This window comes from Nannobrachium achirus (assembly GCF_963921795.1).
Source record: "Nannobrachium achirus genome assembly, chromosome: 17".
Classification (NCBI taxonomy): Eukaryota; Metazoa; Chordata; class Actinopteri; order Myctophiformes; family Myctophidae; genus Nannobrachium; species Nannobrachium achirus.
The window spans coordinates 8,117,360-8,138,593 of record NC_137824.1 but is presented as its reverse complement, the minus strand read 5'-3'; the positions used below and the strand labels follow the sequence as shown (position 1 = coordinate 8,138,593).

Below are 21,234 nucleotides of genomic sequence, written 5' to 3'. Positions count from 1 at the left end.
AAAAAATCAGTGTGTCTAAAGAGCAACTTGTCAGTTTATACTAATGCCCTAACCAAGTTTACATTTTTGTTCAATAATGAATGTAGACAACAGGCCAAATGGGAATTTCATGAAGGGAGAAAAATACATTAAAATATAGCCAGTTTGAATGATTTAAAACTCATTCAAGTGATTTGTTTTGCTCAGTAACCAGAGGTCTCCCTGTCTCCCCAACAGAAGAAAATACATTGTCAGCGAGGTTGCCAATTTCATCCCATCGTTTCTACATCTTCAGTTGTATTTTATATTGTTCCTTTTAACTGGAACAATATTTTATATTGTTTGTCACTTTCAATGTCACTTGTGTGTTGTATCATGTAGTTCATAGATGAAATTGGCATCCAGACCTGAACATGTATGGTGTGTATGTATAAAACGTATGTATGTATAAAATGAATGAATGAATTTTATTTGTATAGTGCTTTTCTAAATATAGTTACTAAGTGCTTTACAGACATTGAAAAACAAGAGCAAACATTAGTAAAATGAAGCAAATAAAATAAAACAAAAGATTAAAACAAACAATTAAAACACCATACACTTAAGAATAACACTTTACATACAGATGTGTTTTTAAAAGCGACTTAAAAGAGGGCACTGACTCTGCTAGCCTAAGATCCAAGGGCAGGGCGTTCCAGAGCAGCAAAAGCCCGCCCCCCCGGGTGACACAGGAGGTGTTGGGGGGATCCAGGAGGGACTTATCCGAGGATCTGAGGGTGCGTGCGGGTTTATAAGGGTTCAGTAAGTCAGCAATGTAGCTGGGAGCCAGACCATGTAGGGCCTTAAAAGTAATCAATAAAATCTTAAAATCTATTCTGTAGCTCACAGGCAGCCAGGATGGGAGTAATATGTTCATGTTTCTTTGTTAGTCAGTAATCGAGCTGCCGAGTTCTGTACCATCTGGAGACGGGATAGTGTTTTTTTGTTGATGCCGGAGTAGAGAGAGTTACAGTAATCTGATCGTGATGAAATGAAAGCATATAGCTGTTTCCAGGTCTGCAGTGGAGAGAAATGATTTTATTTTAGCAATGTTTCTTATCTGAAAACATTGCTGAAAATGTACCGGTATGTATAAAACGATGGTTTAGTGATGAGTCATCACTTTTCACGGTTTTGTGGAGGCCATTTTTAGCACAAGGAATGTTTTTTTGTGTAAAACAAATGCTTGCAATGGATTCTGAATCATGACAAACCCCTAGTTAGACCCCTCACATCCTACTTAAAGCAGATTTTTTGCTGAGTATTTTCTTCCTGTAGTACAGTGTCGATGGGAGCCCAACTTGATTTGGCCGCTGTGGCGACTCGCCGACTCAGGCGCCCAAGCTAAATCATTAGAGCATGCCCTGGCCTACATTTGTGCAACATTTAGGGCCCCAGACTAGACCCTGAGCCATCCTAGACTAAACTTAACCCTGTCTTCTACCCTGATCCATCCTAGACTAAACTTAACCCTGTCTTCTACCCTGATCCATCCTAGACTAAACTTAACCGTCTTAGGTGGGTCATGGGCTTAAGGCAGAGAGCTAGTTGTATCCATTTGTTTTGGGAGTTCTAAAGCTTCGTTTTTTAGTGCTCTTGACTTTGATCCAGCTCAACTTCAATGAGCTAAACAGACAGTTTTTCAGTCTCTGAATCTTCATCTTCCAGGATCCAGCAGTACTTTGTGGAACACCTCAGAACTATAAGTGAGCTTCTTCTCAGATCCAACACACATCTCTGCTAAGATCCCCTACACTGTAGAGGACAGTCACAGTGATGCCTGCATCAATAATCCTACATCCTTCTATTGTAAAGATTACTGCTTAAAGCTCACTGGAAGGAAGAAAGAAATAAATAACGTAATTTCCTACTTAGGATGTATCCTTGAAGCTAATCTTTCCAATTTCAATACACTGAAGACCATAGCTGGTGCAATAATTCAGCCCCTCTTTGACTACGGAGTCCACGTATGGTATCGTGATGCCCCAAAAGCCCTGACAACTAAGCTCCAAACAGCCCAAAACAAACTAATTAGGGTCCTGCTTAACTTTCCCTATCAAACTCACCTCACCGCTACTCACCAGTTAAGAGTGGGGTGGCTCAGAGTAGATGACAGAGTACAGCAACTTGCAATGGGCCTGGTGTACAAGATACACTACACCACTAAGATACCCAAGTACCCAAGTACCTGACAAAATACTTTATAAACGTTAAGGACGTCCAGTCGTCCACAATTACAACACCAGAGACAGTGCCACAGATCATGTTCAACCCAGCGTCAACTCAAACAAAGGGTCAAACTCGTTCTTCTGCTATACCACAAAATGTGGAAAGCCTTTTTGTTGATTTGATTTTGTTCCTCGTCCCGCAGACAGCCGTAGTTCTGGACGATGCTCTCATGATGCAGGGCTTTCCAGATCTCTACCTCACCCTCCAGAGCAGCCAGCATCTACACACAGACAGACAGACAAAGAAAGAGGGTTGGAATGACACTGTAGAGTGATGTATATTTCTAATTCACCTTGTCCTAAATTCTAGATGACCACATACTGTAGACAGGTAATACTACACATTATACAGTATGTAGCCAGGTATTTATTTTAAACAGACGTGGGTTGTTTTCTGGACGGTTTCTCTCACCTCACTGCTTTCCTCACAGTTAGGATCAAAGAACACCTGTTTGGCAGCCATCTGGCGACCTGTGTCTTTGTTATAGCAGAGGTAGACCTCCCCAAACCACTCTGTCCCCAAACCTTCCCTTTTCCTAGTTCACAGCACCTGTGGAGCTGTGGAAACACTGTCAAATCCACCTCTACTTAAAACTAACAAGAGGGGGAGGCATTATAGAGACCAGGATTACTGAATGTTTTTATTTTGTAAGGGTACCTACCCTAGGGGAGGCGGGGAGAACATGCAAACCCCACACAGAAAGGCCCAACCCCACCTAGGGTGTGGGCACTGATGACGCGGAGGAGGGAACACGCCCCCAGCACCCACAACCTCCCCGATGGGAATCGGACCCAGATGTTATGTCTTCATATACAGTACTGTGCAAATATTAAATTAAATATTACAAATATTGTCAGATTTGGAATTGTGTTTATTTCTTTCAGACACATTTCTACATAAATGTAAATAAAACATATTATTATAACCATAACCATAACCATGAAACACGAGTTAAATGCTGCACTTTGTCGAAAAATATTTTTTTGTGGGACCCATTACATTGAAAACCTAACACTAACATCACCGATAACAACTGAATGACAGACAGAACACAGTACTATGCAGAAGATACGTTTTTATTAACACCCAAGGGGCCAAACTCGTTCAGTAACGAGATAAGGCCACTGGAGGTCGCTGTGCCAAAAGGAGTTGTCTCGTTCAGGAACGAGACAAAGGGTTAACTGTGCAGCGTGCTGCTGCGCACATGTTGTGTTGTCTGTGAAAGACCCTGGTCCATACGTCATAACGTGGCTCGCAGAGAGACAAAATGGATGGTCTAGGCTGCATTGATTTCTATTCTATGCTGAAACATAAAAAGGGCTTTATCTATGAATAAGGTGCAAAGAACGCCAGGGAAGCAGAGATCTTCCTGTTTTCACGGCGACACTTTACCGCGATGGTCAGCCCCGGTTTGGATTTTAGTTTCGCGAGCGTTTGTAAACAAATGGATTATCCTCCTCAATCGTCAGGGGACACTCACGTGCACACGCACGAAGCTTCCGAGGCTCTTCAAAATTAAAGTGTAAGTGAACGACGGCAGCAGCAACAGCTATAAATGTTAGAAACCTTGGCTTCTCATGTGTTAAAGGATAGGCTTTGTTTTCATTTACCAGCCTAATGTTTGAGAAACTGCTTTACAAAGACAAATGAGTCTTATTATCATCAGAGTAATCAAGGGTCTCTCCAGTCCTCCCCACAGCGGGGTCCTGGTGGCGCTCAGAGCGCTGCTCTTACGGAAAGCAGCGTCTATGAAGCCACACACCATGCACAGGCTGTGTGGAGGACCCCCAGAACCACAACACCACACACAGTCCCACACAGGCTGTCTGGAGGACCCCCAGAACCACAACACCACACACAGGCTGTATGGAGGACCCCCAGAACCACAACACCACGCACAGGCTGTATGGAGGACCCCCAGAACCACAACACCACACACAGGCTGTATGGAGGACCCCCAGAACCACAACACCACGCACAGGCTGTATGGAGGACCCCCAGAACCACAACACCACACAGCCCCACACAGGCTGTGTGGAGGACCCCCAGAACCACAACACCACGCACAGCCCCACACAGGCTGTCTGGAGGACCCCCAGAACCACAACACCACGCACAGCCCCGCACAGGCTGTCTGGAGGACCCCCAGAACCACAACACCACGCACAGCCCCACACAGGCTGTCTGGAGGACCCCCAGAACCACAACACCACACACAGCCCCGCACAGGCTGTATGGAGGACCCCCAGAACCACAACACCACGCACAGCCCCACACAGGCTGTCTGGAGGACCCCCAGAACCACAACACCACACACAGCCCCGCACAGGCTGTATGGAGGACCCCCAGAACCACAACACCACGCACAGCCCCACACAGGCTGTCTGGAGGACCCCCAGAACCACAACACCACGCACAGCCCCACACAGGCTGTCTGGAGGACCCCCAGAACCACAACACCACGCACAGCCCCACACAGGCTGTCTGGAGGACCCCCAGAACCACAACACCACGCACAGCCCCACACAGGCTGTCTGGAGGACCCCCAGAACCACAACACCACGCACAGCCCCACACAGGCTGTATGGAGGACCCCCAGAACCACAACACCCTGCTGGTTGAACACCAGGTACCTGTAGGGGTCCATGAGTCTGGTCTACACCTGCAAAACATGCATTACATTATAAACTACACTCTTTACTAACTGATGTCTACATGTTGTTGATGTCACATCACCAGTAAGACTCCCTAATCCAGGGTTGTCAACATTGGACTGTCAGAATCCAGGAGATTTATTTTTGGGGGGTGCGCGGAACTCCCCAACCGGGGTCTGGGGGGTCCTCTCCCCAAAACGTATTAATAGATATATTGTCCTGTGTTGTGTTGAATTTTGTGCATGTTTGATACATTTATCAGGCTTACTTTACTAGCATGTGTACAATTTCAGCCTAATATGCCAAATGTAGGTGTACAGATCTGATGACAGAAGCAAAGTAAGACATCTTTAATAATGATGTCTCATCTGTAAGTCATTACTTAAGTGAATATCTATATGATCTTGCATGCATTGCCCCCACCCCTAAACCGGGTCCCCCCCCAGAACATTTTTAACATAGTAGATTTAATCTCCTGTGTTCTGGTGAATTTTGTGCATGTTTGATACTTTTATCAGGCTTGCTTTACTAGCATGGGTACAATTTCAGCCTTAAAATGCCAAATGTTGGTGTACAGATTTGATGACTGAAGCAAAAGGACATCTTTAATAATGATTTCTCATCTTTAAGTCATTACTTAAGTGAATATCTGTATGATCTTTCTTGCATGCATTGCCCCCACCTCTAAAGCGGGGGGTCTGGGGGTCCTCCCCCAGAACTTTTTTAACATAGTAGATGTAATTTCCTGTGTTCTGGTGAATTTTGGGAGTTTGATACAAAATCCAGGAGAAATCCAGGAGATTTGCCAATCCAGGAGACTCCCAGGAGAGGGGTTCAAAATCCAGGAGACTCCTGGGAAATCCAGGAGAGTTGACAAGCCTGCCCTAATCGGGAGATAAGCGACTGTCAGGTGAGGTTGCATACACAAACTTTAGAACTTCTAAAGTTTAGAAGGCAGTCGTAGCCAATTAGGAGGGAATATGGGAAATGGGACAGATCCATGTAGATGACTTTAAAGATACTGTGTACCACTTTGCGTGATTTTAGGGCACAATCTGTAGGAGCAGTGTCCAAAAATGTGTTTTGCAAAAATGGGCCTCATGGTTGTGCTAGAAGAGGGCCATGTGAGAAATCAGGGCTGGAGGTTGTGGTTTGCCAACCAAGGAGTGTGTGTGAAAGTTTGACATGGATAAGGGGCAACAGTGGCGGAGATATGAATAGGGCAAAAGTGTGATGTGGTGTGGTGTGGTGTGACGTGACGGACAGACAGACAGACAGACTGACTGACGGTCGCAATCAAGAGGCGATCAAGAAATGATTACAGTACCATTCATATAAAGCCATGTATTGCCCATTAATGAATGGTTTTAATGAAGGCAAAATATGTTTAACTTTTGTCATCTTCAATTAATCTTAGATGGTGGTCAGCCACCAACTCACAGTCACTCACAACTGGCCAATAAAAAAAGACAGAATTTGTTGTCTCAAAATATAAAAAAATGCTCAATAGTGGGCTTGATAAAAGCCTGGACCAATAAGCAGGGTCGATAAGGTGCTCATTATCAATAAAATTTAAGTTCATTGTTTTGACTGTACTTCAGTGCCGTTTACATTTCTGACTAATACATTATTCATTCATCAAAAGCCTTGGTAGTGGTAATGGTGAAGACAGATCGTTACCTGCAGCTGAGCCTTCCTCAGTCGTCTGTAGAACTCATCATCCTCTCTGCCCCAGCCCCAGAAACGGTTTGACATGCCGTTACACACACACACACACACACACACACACACACACACACACACACACACACACACACACACACACACACACACACACACACACACACACACACACGGAATTGTTAGCCTCATAGCATAATTGCCACACACACACACACACACACACACACACACACACACACACACACACACACACACACACACACACACACACACACACACACACACACACACACACACACACACGGAATTGTTAGCCTCATAGCATAATTGCCAAAGTATTTTGTCTTTTTTTCCCACATTGACATTTCTGCCCAACTTTACTCTCCTAACACTGCTGCTTCATTGAGCCTTATTGGCTAACGTCCTCAGCCTATCAGAATGCTTGTTACATTCCAAAATAACTTCCTGCCTAAGTAGTAGTCAAAGAGTTGACTTAACATGCTTTTGGAATGTAACAGGCATTCTGATAAGCTGGGGCATTAGGCAATAAGTCACAGTGAAGCAGCAGTGTTAGGACAGGTGAGTTAGGGCACACCTATTAGGGCACACCTATGTTTTAATTCTACCTACTGTATGAGGGTGGGTTCTGACAATGCTTTTCAATGGGAATGGAGTGTTCTTTTTCGCAGAAATCCACAAATGGTAACAAACCACACTGTTCCATTGAGAAGCATGGGCAGAACCCACCCTCATCTATCATGTATGTGCATCCATTCTGTTCTCAACCAGAACACAGACCTCCTCTCTCCATATGTATACCTGTACCCATTTAGGCCTAGGATTATTAGGCTGCTTTAACTATTGAAAAATAGCAGATATACAAGCTCACAGCACGGCACCGAGTGCTGCGCTGCGAGCTTGTAGATCTGCTATTTTTGAAAAATCTTGAAAATTAGGATTTTGACCCGATTCTATAACTGTCTTTTGAATCCTTCTAAGACTTTTTGAAAATAACCTATATTTCTATGTCAGCAATCTGGCCAGCCATCGTCAAAGAAAAGGTCCTTTTCACTTATAGTCTGTTCTTGAGAGACTATGTCAGTGGCTCTCAAACCTTTTCATGTGAAGGAACCCCAAAATGATATGTATTTGGCCACGGACCCCCCATCTCAAAATATTTAGTTCCAGGGACCCCCCCAGAAGCAAAATTTGAGTTACAAACGTTCGCTTTGAAAATACATAGAGTCAAAGATTTGCACACATTTTCACGACTTTTTCAAAAATAGCAGATCTACAAGCTCGCTATTTTTCACTGGTTAAAGCATTCAATAATTCTAGGCCTGAATGGGTTAACGAATGCCCTGAAGATCTACAAGCCCAGTGAATTAATGCCCAATTGATCTATAAGCTCAGTAAATGAATGCCCTGATGATCTACAAGCTCATGATGAGAACTGGGATCTAACTAACCATGCTGAACCGTCTCTTGATGAGTACTAGGATGTAATGAATGATTACTGACCACGCTGAAGTGTAATGAATGACTTTTCTTTATACCACGATCAGTGTTGATTTCGTTGACTAAAACTATGACGAAAAAATGTTTGTCGACTAAAACGTTAGGGAGGGACTAGTGAAGAAGGTTGCTCTCAGGTGTTGCGTGTTGAAAATAGCAGATATACAAGCTCACAATGTGTCGCGCTGCGATGCGTTATGAGCTTGTAGATCTGCTATTTTCAGCACACAACCAAGTGTAAAATCAGTCATTACGATGCCATCAAGGCCTGCCAAAATGCATTTCAGTCAACTAAATCAACTGTAGATTTAGTCGCCTAAAATCTTATGTTATTTAGTCGACTAAAATTAGACTAAAACTAATACTTTTCAGGTGACTAAATTATGACTAAAACTAAATTACATTTTATTCAAAAGACATTGACTAAAAACTAAATCAAAATGTGCTGTCAAAAACAACACTGACCATGATTCTGTAACAGAGCGTGGAGAGAACATGTTATTCCAACCAGTTCCTTTCCCCTCCATCAGGCACCCGGATGGGCAGTATAAACCAGGATTACTGCATGTTTTTTGTGAGGGTACCTACCCTAGGAGACACGGGGAGAACATGCAAACTCCGCACAGAAAGGCCCTTTCGCCAACCCCACCCAGGGTGTGGGTGATGATGACGTGGAGGAGAGAACACGCCCCCAGCACCCACAGTGTCCCCCAGCGGGAATCGAACCCAGGACCTTCTAGCTGTGAGGTGACAGCACTACCGACTGTGCCACTGTGCCCCCTTAAATTGAATGATTACTAACCATGCTGAAGTGCTTCTTGGTGAGCAGTAGGATGTATTTCTAACTAATAGGGGTGTAACGAAACATTTTAACAGATACATGGACGATATTGGTTCCTTCATGGCGATACGATGCGATTCGATTCAATGATTTAAAATTGATATAGTAACTATTTAGCAAAGAAATTAAATCTGTGTAAAACGTGTAAGGCACAAATACTTATTTGCATTACAAAACAATTCGATACCGATTACCACATTTTAAAACAATACGATACGATACAAAGCCAAAACGGTAAGATATTTTGCTTTTGCAAACGATATAGTAGATCATTGCAAATTCAAATTGATTTTCGATTCAGTTACTACATAGTTACACCCCTACTAACTGACCATGCTGAAGTGCTTCTAGGTGATCAGTAGGATGTATTGATAACTAACCATACTGAAGTGTAGTGATCAGTAGGATGTATTGATAACTAACCATACTGAAGTGTAGTGATCAGTAGGATGTATTGATAACTAACCATACTGAAGTGCTTCTTGGTGATCAGTAGGATGTATTGATAACTAACCATACTGAAGTGTAGTGATCAGTAGAATGTATTGATAACTAACCATACTGAAGTGTAGTGATCAGTAGGATGTATTGATAACTAACCGTACTGAAGTGTAGTGATCAGTAGGATGTATTGATAACTAACCATACTGAAGTGTAGTGATCAGTAGGATGTATTGATAACTAACCATACTGAAGTGTAGTGATCAGTAGGATGTATTGATAACTAACCATGCTGAAGTGTAGTGATCAGTAGGATGTATTGATAACTAACCATACTGAAGTGTAGTGATCAGTAGGATGTATTGATAACTAACCATACTGAAGTGTAGTGATCAGTAGGATGTATTGATAACTAACCATACTGAAGTGTAGTGATCAGTAGGATGTATTGATAACCATACTGAAGTGTAGTGATCAGTAGGATGTATTGATAACTAACCATACTGAAGTGTAGTGATCAGTAGGATGTATTGATAACTAACCATACTGAAGTGTAGTGATCAGCAGGATGTATTGATAACTAACCATACTGAAGTGTAGTGATCAGCAGGATGTATTGATAACTAACCATACTGAAGTGTAGTGATCAGCAGGATGTATTGATAACTAACCATACTGTAGTGTAGTGATCAGTAGGATGTATTGATAACTAACCATACTGAAGTGCAGTGATCAGTAGGATGTATTGATAACTAACCATACTGAAGTGCTTCTTGGTGATCAGTAGGATGTATTGATAACTAACCATACTGTAGTGTAGTGATCAGTAGGATGTATTGATAACTAACCATACTGAAGTGCTTCTTGGTGATCAGTAGGATGTATTGATAACTAACCATACTGAAGTGTAGTGATCAGCAGGATGTATTGATAACTAACCATACTGAAGTGCAGTGATCAGTAGGATGTATTGATAACTAACCATACTGAAGTGCTTCTTGGTGATCAGTAGGATGTATTGATAACTAACCATACTGTAGTGTAGTGATCAGTAGGATGTATTGATAACTAACCATACTGAAGTGCAGTGATCAGTAGGATGTATTGATAACTAACCATACTGAAGTGCTTCTTGGTGATCAGTAGGATGTATTGATAACTAACCATACTGTAGTGTAGTGATCAGTAGGATGTATTGATAACTAACCATACTGAAGTGCTTCTTGGTGATCAGTAGGATGTATTGATAACTAACCATACTGTAGTGTAGTGATCAGTAGGATTTATTGATAACTAACCATACTGAAGTGCTTCTTGGTGATCAGTAGGATGTATTGATAACTAACCATGCTGAAGTGCTTCTTGGTGATCAGTAGGATGTATTGATAACTAACCATACTGAAGTGCTTCTTGGTGAGCAGTAGGATGCCTCCTACGTAGGTCTTGTAGTGGTAGAGGGGGTGCAGGTCAGGTGAGGCTACATGGAAGGGTCCCTTGCTGGGGAAGCCGTAGTCCAGAGCCTCGTTGAGGGGCAGCAGGTCCACATCATGCATGGCTACGTAGTCTGTGTCGTTGTGAGACTCCAGGAAGCCCACGTTGACCAGAGAGGCACGGTTAAACCTGACACAGAGACACCAAACAACAGCACAAATTAAACCAACCTGACAAATGTCTTCTAAATCCTAACAATTTTCTGAAACACTCGTGTAGCTATAATATCGGTGGTTTTATGAATTAGGCTGCAAGCTCCCATCTCAAAATATTATGTACCAGTAAGACGGCGAGAAGTGACAGAAATAACAGAGACTGGCACAATGTCCATATATGGGCATTCCCAGATATGGACTTAATTAATATTGATGACATCAAGGATGGTGGCCATTTATGGAGCGTGACATGAGGCGTGACGCACGCACATGATCTGCAGGTTTTTATACCAGTAAGACTCCCTAATCGGGAGATAAGCGACCGTTGGTCGCTTATCTCCACAAATAGGCCAAAAGTTTGTTTTACCAATTATCAAGACATACGGGCAGTTGACAGTTTGCCATGGTTACTCATTGAAGTTGAATCTCCATATATGGAGATAACCTACGCATCACACTAAGTCTGACCTCACCAGCCCATATTTGGGCATGAGCAACTTATGTCTCCATATATGGAGATATGATGACATCACACAGTCCTCAGCCGATGATGTGGCGTGATGTCATACAATACACAAACGAGCCCTACAGTATAAAGGGGCAATTCTTGCCAGGAAAGAAGCATTTCTTCGACTCAGACCTTATCGCCAGGGTTGGCTTATAGCAGCTGTCGGTAGATAATGCCGGTCTTATATAAGGGTCATTTGTGTACGGTGTGATTTGCCATGGTTACTCATTGAAGTTGAATCTCCATATATGGAGATAACCTACGCATCACACTAAGTCTGACCTCACCAGCCCATATTTGGGCATGAGCAACTTATGTCTCCATATATGGAGATATGATGACATCACACAGTCCTCAGCCGATGATGTGGCGTGATGTCATACAATACACAAACGAGCCCAGATATGAGCAGGGCAAAGGTGTGACGTGTGACGTGACGGACGGCCGGTGGAGGTTTTGATACTAAACTGCGACCTTACGGTCGCAATTAATGAGCTATGAGCTTGTAAATCTGCTATTTTTGAAAAGCCAATATTCAATAGCCATAGCCACTTTTCCAGGTCATCACAAACCTTAGTTTTATGTTTGGGCGGTTGGGCTGTTTTTATCCCAAGAAGTAGTTTTCTGTGCTAAATAAATGTTTGCAATGGATCCAGTATCATGAAAAACACCTAGCATGTAAAATGCAGATTTTTTCCCCCCTGCATAAGGTTAATGGTACGCCAACTTTCAGCAGCTGTGACGGATTCCCCCAGGGAAACTGAATGTGAATCTCTGTGAGATGTGTTACTAGACACCTTTACAAACACATTGGCGCAGAAACGTTTTGGTAAGGTATTTATTCTCAGATTTTCCTTTTTATATCGCTTGTCCACTGGTTTATTGTTTATTTGGATCCTCATTAGGTACTACCGTAGCAGCAGCTACCTGGTGTCCATGTTTTGTAAATTACATTACAAAACATTTGATTAACACGTTTTACAGTACAATATGAGAAGACAGTTAAAATACAACCAAATGCAAAAATTAGTGTGTGATGAGGTACCTGTAATGGTCCACCTGGTTGAGTGTGTGATGAGGGTACCTGTAATGGTCCACCTGGTTGAGTGTGTGGTGAGGGTACCTGTAATGGTCCACCTGGTTGATGACGTAGATCCTGTGTCTGATGCGTTTCCTGTTGAGGAAGGCGTGGATGAACGGTACGAACACCAGCAGCTCGTCAAAACGCTCCCTGAACGGAACGATGAGCGCCAGCCTGTGAGGACCCCAGGAGGGGTCGTCCACAGAGGACGCCCGATTCTCAGAGGAGGAAGGACAAGGCTGAGGAGGAGATCAAGATGAAAGAGTTAAAATCTGTATAGGCAGGAAAACATGTTAATCTGGGAAAAACCAAGTGAAATAATTATTTGGTACATGAATACAGAATGTCCTTCCATATTACACTTGATGTCTGTGAATTCATTTTATCGCCTATCAGAACGGACCTCTAGTACTTCTGTTTTTTATCTCCTTAGGTTTCTAGGTTTTTTAGTTGCATGGTCTACCTATGTTATTGTTTATATATATATATATATATATATATATATATATATATATATTGATATTCCTATGCATTTGTTATATTGTTGTTGATGTACTGACATATTATCTTGCTTATTATATTGATGTATTACCTGCTTATTGTAAGTCGCTTTGGATTTAAAGTGTCTGCTAAATGACTAAACTGTAAACTGTCCTCAAGTACTGCTGGTTTTATCTCCTTCCAGGGCCTCTAGTACTGATGGTTTTATCTCCTACCAGGACCTCTAGTACTGCTGGTTTTATCTCCTACCAGGACCTCTAGTACTGATGGTTTTATCTCCTAGTAGGACCTCTAGTACTGATGGTTTTATCTCCTACCAGGACCTCTAGTACTGCTGGTTTTATCTCCTAGTAGGACCTCTAGTACTGATGGTTTTATCTCCTACCAGGACCTCTAGTACTGATGGTTTTATCTCCTACCAGGACCTCTAGTACTGATGGTTTTATCTCCTACCAGGACCTCTAGTACTGCTGCTTTTATCTCCTACCAGGACCTCTAGTACTGATGGTTTTATCTCCTACCAGGACCTCTAGTACTGATGGTTTTATCTCCTACCAGGACCTCTAGTACTGCTGGTTTTATCTCCTAGTAGGACCTCTAGTACTGATGGTTTTATCTCCTACCAGGACCTCTAGTACTGATGGTTTTATCTCCTACCAGGACCTCTAGTACTGATGGTTTTATCTCCTACCAGGACCTCTAGTACTGATGGTTTTATCTCCTACCAGGACCTCTAGTACTGATGGTTTTAAGTCCTACCAGGACCTCTAGTACTGATGGTTTTATGTCCTACCAGGACCTCTAGTACTGATGGTTGTATCTCCTACCAGGACCTCTAGTACTGCTGCTTTTATCTCCTACCAGGACCTGCTGGTGCTACAGTACCTGTTGTGGTTGTATCTCCTACCAGGACCTGCTGGTGCTACAGTACCTGTGGTGCAGGTCTCTGCTGGTTTCCATCCATGTCTCCAGAGCAGCTGATCTGCAGCCAGAGCAGAGAGCAGAGCAGCAGGAACACACACACAGCAAACATCTGGTAGATGCTGCATCTCCTCAACATGAACCTGTGGAATACACACACCCAGCAAACATCTCAACATGAACCTGCAGAACACAACAGAAACACAACACAGCTTATCTCGACAGGTGCACTGAAATGTTGTTTGTGGAGCTTGGATGCTGATAGTAACGGAGAGGCGAAATGCACACCAAATTTTTGGGGCACATCATTAACGTCAAATTTTCAAACATCCTCAAAAACCTTCAGAAATAGTGAAAATAGCAAGACCTACAACAAGCTCGCAAACGTGTCTCGATGTGACAAGTTGTCAGCTTGTTGATCAGCTATTTGCTTCTTCTTCTTTTAAGACTTTTTTCAGGGTCCATGACATGTCAGTGTTATGTCACACTGACTTTGATTGATTGAAGACTTTATTAGAATTGCAGTAGATATAGTAAAAAAAGTAAATAAAAATAAAATAAACAGTGCAGAAAATATATACAGTACGTAAATACAAAGAGTGGTCAGGAGAGGCGGGGCTAGGTTTGTTATTGCCAGTTGCGAATGGCTGCCGCCTGTAAGTGGTTTTTCAGGGCGATTTTAAAGGATGCTAGGGAACCACACTCCTTTAAGGCCCTCCGTAGGGTGTTCCACATTTTGGAGTTTGACCCTTTGTTTGAGTTGACATTGGGTTGAAAGTGATCTGTGGCGCTGCCTCCGGTGTTGTAATTGTGGACGTCCTTAACCTTTATAAAGTATTTTACCAGGTACATGGGTATCTTAGTGGTGTAGTGTATCTTGTACACCAGGCCCATTGCACGTTGCTGTACTCTGTCATCTACTCTGAGCCACCCCACTCTTAACTGGTGAGTAGCGGTGAGGTGAGTCTGATAGGGAAGTAAGGTTGACACTGACCCTTCTCCCCTCTTTGGGTTAAGGGGACTTTTTTCTGCCATGCATTTCTATGGCAAAGAGTCAAGACTCTTTTTTTGTTTGTGTTAGTTATCCTTTTGATTATGGTGGGTCAGATGTACAAACATTACATGTTACATATCATGATCAATAAAGAAAGATATCAAACTCAAGCAGATGAGTTTCCGTCAGGCCATGCAGCAACCAGCTTCAAACAGGGTTAGGGTCAGGCTCTGTGTAATCTAGTTCAGATGACTAAAATTAAAATTCAAAAGACTACGACTAAAACAACATCAAAATAAAAACATCAACACTGAACAGTTGTCTGGCTATGTGAGACTAAGCTCTGTGCATAACTGTAGTTCCCCCCTTTTCCAGAAGGTGGCACAAACATATTGTTGCGGTGGGGTGAGAGCCTCATCAAGTTCAACAGCAGCACAGATCTAAAGGCTTGTAAATCTGCTATTTTAGCTACTTTTGTGTGACAGGGGTTAATAGCTGAACCAGGCAGGTTTAAGATTTTAAGAGGTGATTTGACACAAACACACTACATTCCCAAACCTCCGACTCACTTCTCCTCCAGATGAAGAACTTTTGAAGAGTCATTTCTTGAGAGACAACAAAACCAACACATTAGTTGAATTGTTTAGGTCAGGGGGGCTTCAACAGGGGGTCCTCAGAGTTATTACACGGGGACCCCTAGGGGGTACTCAGAGTTACTACAGGGGGGCTGCCAAATCTTTGTGTGATAGAAACTTTTTTTCTCTTTTACATTGACCACTTGAACCCTAGCATCACTATTCTTGGGGAAACGTTTGCAGAGAAATAGCAGATCTACAAGCTCTCAACGTGTCATTTCACTATTTTTGTTCACAAACAGTCTGGCAGAGACACCTGTCTGTCTTACATAGAGACTGATACTGTCTGTCTTACATAGAGACTGATACTGTCTGTATTACATAGAGACTGATACTGTCTGTATTACATAGAGACTGATACTGTCTGTATATTGTTATATTGCTGTTAATGTACTGACCTATTATCTTGTTTATTATTGCGATGTTGTATCTGCTTATTGTAAGTCGCTTTGGATTAAAAGCGTCTGCTAAATGCCTAAACTGTAAACTGTAAACTGTATTACATAGAGACTGATACTGTCTGTCTTACAGACACAGACAGACAGAACTAACATTTGCTTTATCTGTATTTCTAGTTTCTACATTGACGCTGTCATTTGATTTGAACTGGGTGCACTAAATGACATCTTATCTTATTATTTTGACAGAATATTGTTTCCCTAGTTCTACGCTGTCTCTCTGCATTCTATGAACATGTGTTTATGTGAGCGATCCGCGAAATAAATGGTGGCGGGTGTGTCTTTGTACATTGATACTCCTAGTAGTTGCAGTCATTCAGCACTGACCTGCTGTCCTCTTTGAAGTTGAGGATGGGCTTCCTTCTGAATGAATGCATCATCTTCACATGGAGTCACTGCTCTGCTCTGGAGGAAAACAACATGGAGTCACAGCTGAGATCTGGAGGAAAACAACAATAAAACAAGCTCAAAATAAAACTCTGTGCTTCTTCAAAAGGAAAGATAAATGTCTCTTCTCACGAGATTCCAACTGTGTTCATCCTCACATTTTTCTATTACATTATTTTATGATAGTTTTGACTTTAGAGAAAACTGCTGCGCCCTTGTTTGTCCTTTGTCTTGGTTTAACTGCAGGTGCAGAGGTCTGGAGGAAATGAAGGAAGGCTGGTAGAGGACTCGCACACTACATATATACTTAAGGAATACTCCTTAGACTGAGACTTAAATATAGTTTCTTTTATTTTTAGCCCATAGTGCTCATGGTGCTCAGTGCTTTACAGCACTGACGAAGGCCCCAGGACCGAAACGTTTGCTTTTTTTTATTTTTGCACTGAGCACCATGAGCACTATGGGCTAAAAATAAAATAAATTATATTTAAGTCTCAGTCTAAGGAGTATTCCTTAAGTATATATGTAGTGTGCGAGTCCTCTACCAGCCTTCCATGATAGTTTTGACAAAATGTCCACTATTCTAACTTTTATCTCTTCACATTACAATTGATTGAAGTGCAATTGATCTTGTTTGGTTAAAAAGGTAAAAGCACTATTCTGATAGTAATCAATGCTAGCATAGCCAGTTTGTTCAGTAACAGGGGTCTCTTTAATAATAAACACAAAATACATTTTCAGGTGGGTTGCCAATTTTAGCCAATCAGGAGAGACTACCGATTTTATCAGGTTATTTTTTCTAAATAATGTTTTAGTTCCAATTATGTCTGTTTATTTCTTTGTGTCATCACTTCAAATTTCACTTTAATCTGCATGCTGCCTGCGTTCTCTATTGTGATTGGATAAAATTGGTATCCTCACCTGTTTATTTAAGAGCTGGAGAGACATCACTGTGATGTCAGGGGAACCAATCTAACAGAATGGGTTTGCGGCTCTGACATCACGCTGTGGCTTCACTGTGATGTCACACTAACAGAATCCCTTTTATGCCCATATATGGAGATCCCTGATGTCATCAATATTAAGCCCATATCTAACAGGACTTCATATGGGAATTCCCATATATGGAGGCCACATCGGCCACACTAACAGAATCCATATATGGCCAAGACAGCCCATATCTGTGTGGCTGGTTCTACACACATGGATGCATGGGTAGCCTTACATTAAGACGCACCTGCAGTGGCTTCCGCATTCTGACTTGTCATCAATGCAGAAGCCACTACAGGGCGACTTAATGTAAGGCTAGATGTGTTGACATAATGCCCTCCATTGGATTTATTGATGGACTTTTATTGTGAAGAATTTGTGAACGCTGGACAGGAAGTGATTGTTGCCACTATTTAAGGCTGTCTTAATAAACCACCACCAGTTGTGTGTCGACTGGTTCCAGCAGAAGCTGATGCCTCCCTGTGTCTGTTCATTTGATGTATCCTCCGTATATCTTTTCTACCTCAGTATTTTTGGTATATATGCAGAACGCTGTAGTGCTTATCTGTTAACAGGTTATGGGCCACAGGTAGTACCACAAATATTTTCGAGGTGAAAAGTTTGTAGCCGTGCTAGGCTAACAGCATGGCCAGGTGGGCTGCTTCGAGTAGCCGTTGGACCCGGCTTGTTTTTGACGGAGATGAGGAGAAGTATGAACTTTGGGAGAAGAGATTTTTGGGGCATTTGTTGCTTCGAGGTTTGAAGAAAACCATCCTAAATCAACCCGAGACGGGTGAAGACAAGAAGGAAAATGCCTTGGCCTACGCTGAGCTGATTCAAGTTTTGGATGACAAAAGTGTGTCGCTTGTTATGCGGGAAGCGGCTGACGATGGACGCAGGGCGCTCAGAATCCTCCGAGAGTACTATGCAGGCAAAGAGCCGGTGCCTTTCCCCGAGTCCAGGACCAGGACCAAGTTCAGAGGTGAGGACATTGGGAGGAGGCATGCGGTGGCAGCGGAGGAGGGCGACTGCGCCATGGCGATTCAGACGCGGCCAAATGTGAAGAGGGCGGCTACAGGTGACCGGCGGCGGTGTTACCGGTGCAGTGTGAGAGGCCATATCGCAAAGATGTGTGATCGCCAGCAGCAGTGGTGCAGCCACTGCCACAGTTCCACACACCGGTATGCAGCCTGCAGAAGGAGACAGCAGCGGCGCCAGCGAGACGACATCCAGAGAGTCTCGGAGGGGTACAGCGGCAGCAGCCGCACCCGGGGCAGCGGGAGCGACGGCGGCAGCAGGAGCGACGGCGGCAGCAGTCGTGAGTACTCATTCCGAGTGAGTGACTGTGATGTCGGGCCAGTCGGGCTTCAACGAGGACATTGTGTTAAGAAGACGGGTCTGATGGTTGACACGAGAGTGACGTCTCACATCATGACAGACATTAAAAAGTTTAAGAGTTTCGAAAAGAGTTTCCAGCCAAAGGCTCATTGCATGGAACTGGCTGATGGTACGAGATGCATTGGAGTGGCTGAGTGCAGAGGTGATGCGCAGGTGACCATGATCGACAGCAGGGGGCAACGCCACACAGCCACTTTGAGGCAGGCCCTGTACATTCCTACATACCCACAAGACATGTTCTCTGTGCAGGCAGCAATCACCAGAGGTGCCTCGGTCACTTTCACGAAAGGTAAAAGTGTTTTGAAGTGCGGAGATGGAACGAAGTTCAACATCTATATGTGTGACAGACTATATTATTTGAACACGGTGAACAATGAGTGTGATGATGACCATGATGATGACTGGTGTAATGGTTGCTACAAAAATATGCAGAAGTGTGTGACCACACAACAGACACAGACAGACATGCCTGTTGATGATTTTGAGGTGCCGATGCAGACAAACAGGTCCAGGCAAAATCATTTAATTTACAAGACTGTAGTAGCTACACCTCAGACATGCCAGATGAAGTCAGGTGAAGCTAAAAGTAAAACCAGACGTTACCCACCTAGAGTGAGGAGGAAACCAGCTTATCCTTATCAGAATGACTATGCAACCGTAGACTACTGTTATGGGTTGGTGTCTAAGAGACGGTCTAGTATTGCAATAAATGAAGAAATTGAATCACTGAACGAGAAAGATGTGTTTGTAACCCGACTACCTGAGAGCAGGAAAGCAGTGGGGGGTAGCAACAGGATTGGGCACACTTGTTTGGGGAGAAAAAGAAAAAAAAAAGTGTTTGTTTGATTTGAGGTGACTTGATTATTTGAAAGTAACATGTATTTGATGATTGCAGTTAAAATGAAAACATGATGGATGTTAAAATGATGCGTATAGTTACGTTTGAATTGTATATTTATTGTGATTTTTAAAGAAAAGATGAATAGAAAAAAAAATGAATTTTTAAAGATGTTATGTTTGAATAGACATGCTTGCATTATTGGATATTTATTTATTGTGATACGAAAGAAAAACCCAATGTGAGGTCAAGTGGGGGTGTTGACATAATGCCCTCCATTGGATTTATTGATGGACTTTTATTGTGAAGAATTTGTGAACGCTGGACAGGAAGTGATTGTTGCCACTATTTAAGGCTGTCTTAATAAACCACCACCAGTTGTGTGTCGACTGGTTCCAGCAGAAGCTGATGCCTCCCTGTGTCTGTTCATTTGATGTATCCTCCGCTCCGTATATCTTTTCTACCTCAGTATTTTTGGTATATATGCAGAACGCTGTAGTGCTTATCTGTTAACAAGATGCATGGGCATAAAAGGCTATGATGTCAGATGTCATAGACATCATAGGACTTTCACATAACGAATAACTGAGTAAGCATGTTATGGATCTGGGTATCAGGGGTCTCAATATATGGGTAACTGGTCCGATATCACTGGCCAGATGGGAAAGAATTGTCTCGCATGTAACCCTTTAGGGCGAGGTCGCATGTCGCCCTGAGGCGTCTTACTAGTATTAATTAATAGATGATAATACATAATGCCATCCAACATGTCGGGTAGGTTCCTGTGTGTCCACGTAGCGTGATTGGAAATGACACCCGGGCTCCAGGGAAACCCCGCCGCGTCCACGTAGCATGTTGAGCTCTGCAGATTATTGATGAAACCAACCTTAAATCCTCGTAAATTCCTCCCGCGACGACATTTCTGCTCCGTCTGTTTCACACACAGTTAGAGCTGTCCATCCTCTGACAGAACATGGTTTAATTAAACTGAAATAAAAGTGTTATTTTATTCATTTCTCTCTGGAAAAAAACCTAGAAGTGATTTTTATTTTTTTCATCTCTTGCTGCGGTCCGTCCATCAAATGGCTCCGGGTAGGAAAGGTGTTTGAGCAAAGATGGTTCCGGGACGAGTTCACAACGGTGCGTCGCTGCTTTTGATTGATTGAAGACTTTATTGTCAGTTTGCATAGGAAAAGGTACAGTTTCATGACGGTACAGTTCACAGGTACAAGGTCTACTAAAAGGAGATCCATGAAAAGACTAAGCGTATTTCCTGTTGCTGTTGTTGTCCGGGTGGAAACATCATGTGTGACGTCAGTGGTGTCCGTGTAAAGTAACAAACTAAGTACATTTACTCAAGTACTGTGCTTACAGTACTTTTTGAAGTACTTCTACTGGAATATTTCCAATTTTCAATATGTTTACTTCTACTCCACTTGTTTATAGGCTATGAGATACTTTCCAAGTGCTTACTAGGATCTCCTTTTAGTTGACCT

General features: G+C 42.8%; 1 protein-coding gene across 2 annotated transcripts; it reads right to left on the bottom strand.

The window, feature by feature from the left end:
• Positions 1-1,543: 1,543 nt before the first annotated feature.
• LOC308301443 (beta-1,4-galactosyltransferase 7-like) lies at positions 1,544-20,690 on the bottom strand. Of its 2 annotated transcripts, none has more exons than XM_080745435.1 (7): positions 20,625-20,690; positions 16,453-16,564; positions 14,049-14,181; positions 12,659-12,855; positions 10,781-11,001; positions 6,582-6,670; positions 1,544-2,467 (listed from the first exon to the last, which is right to left on the bottom strand). In XM_080745435.1, exons 2-7 carry the CDS (start codon positions 16,503-16,505, stop codon positions 2,297-2,299), a joined length of 864 nt encoding a protein of 287 aa, XP_080601561.1. In that variant the 5' UTR covers positions 16,506-16,564; positions 20,625-20,690; the 3' UTR covers positions 1,544-2,296. The 2 variants fall into 2 exon arrangements, with proteins under 2 accessions (XP_080601561.1, XP_080601560.1); XM_080745434.1 differs by having other exon boundaries at positions 2,411-2,467; positions 6,582-6,627; positions 10,776-11,001.
• Between the last annotated feature and the right edge of the window lie 544 nt (positions 20,691-21,234).

Excerpts from the sequence above, each read along its gene's own strand:
- LOC308301443 (XM_080745435.1), bottom strand. The coding sequence starts at position 16,505 with ATGATGCATTCATTCAGAAGGAAGCCCATCCTCAACTTCAAAGAGGAC. Across the intron at positions 11,002-12,658 it reads AACCAGGTGGACCATTACAG|GTTTAACCGTGCCTCTCTGG; the intron begins GTACCCTCACCA and ends TCTCTGTGTCAG. Across the intron at positions 2,468-6,581 it reads TGAGGAAGGCTCAGCTGCAG|ATGCTGGCTGCTCTGGAGGG; the intron begins GTAACGATCTGT and ends GTCTGTGTGTAG.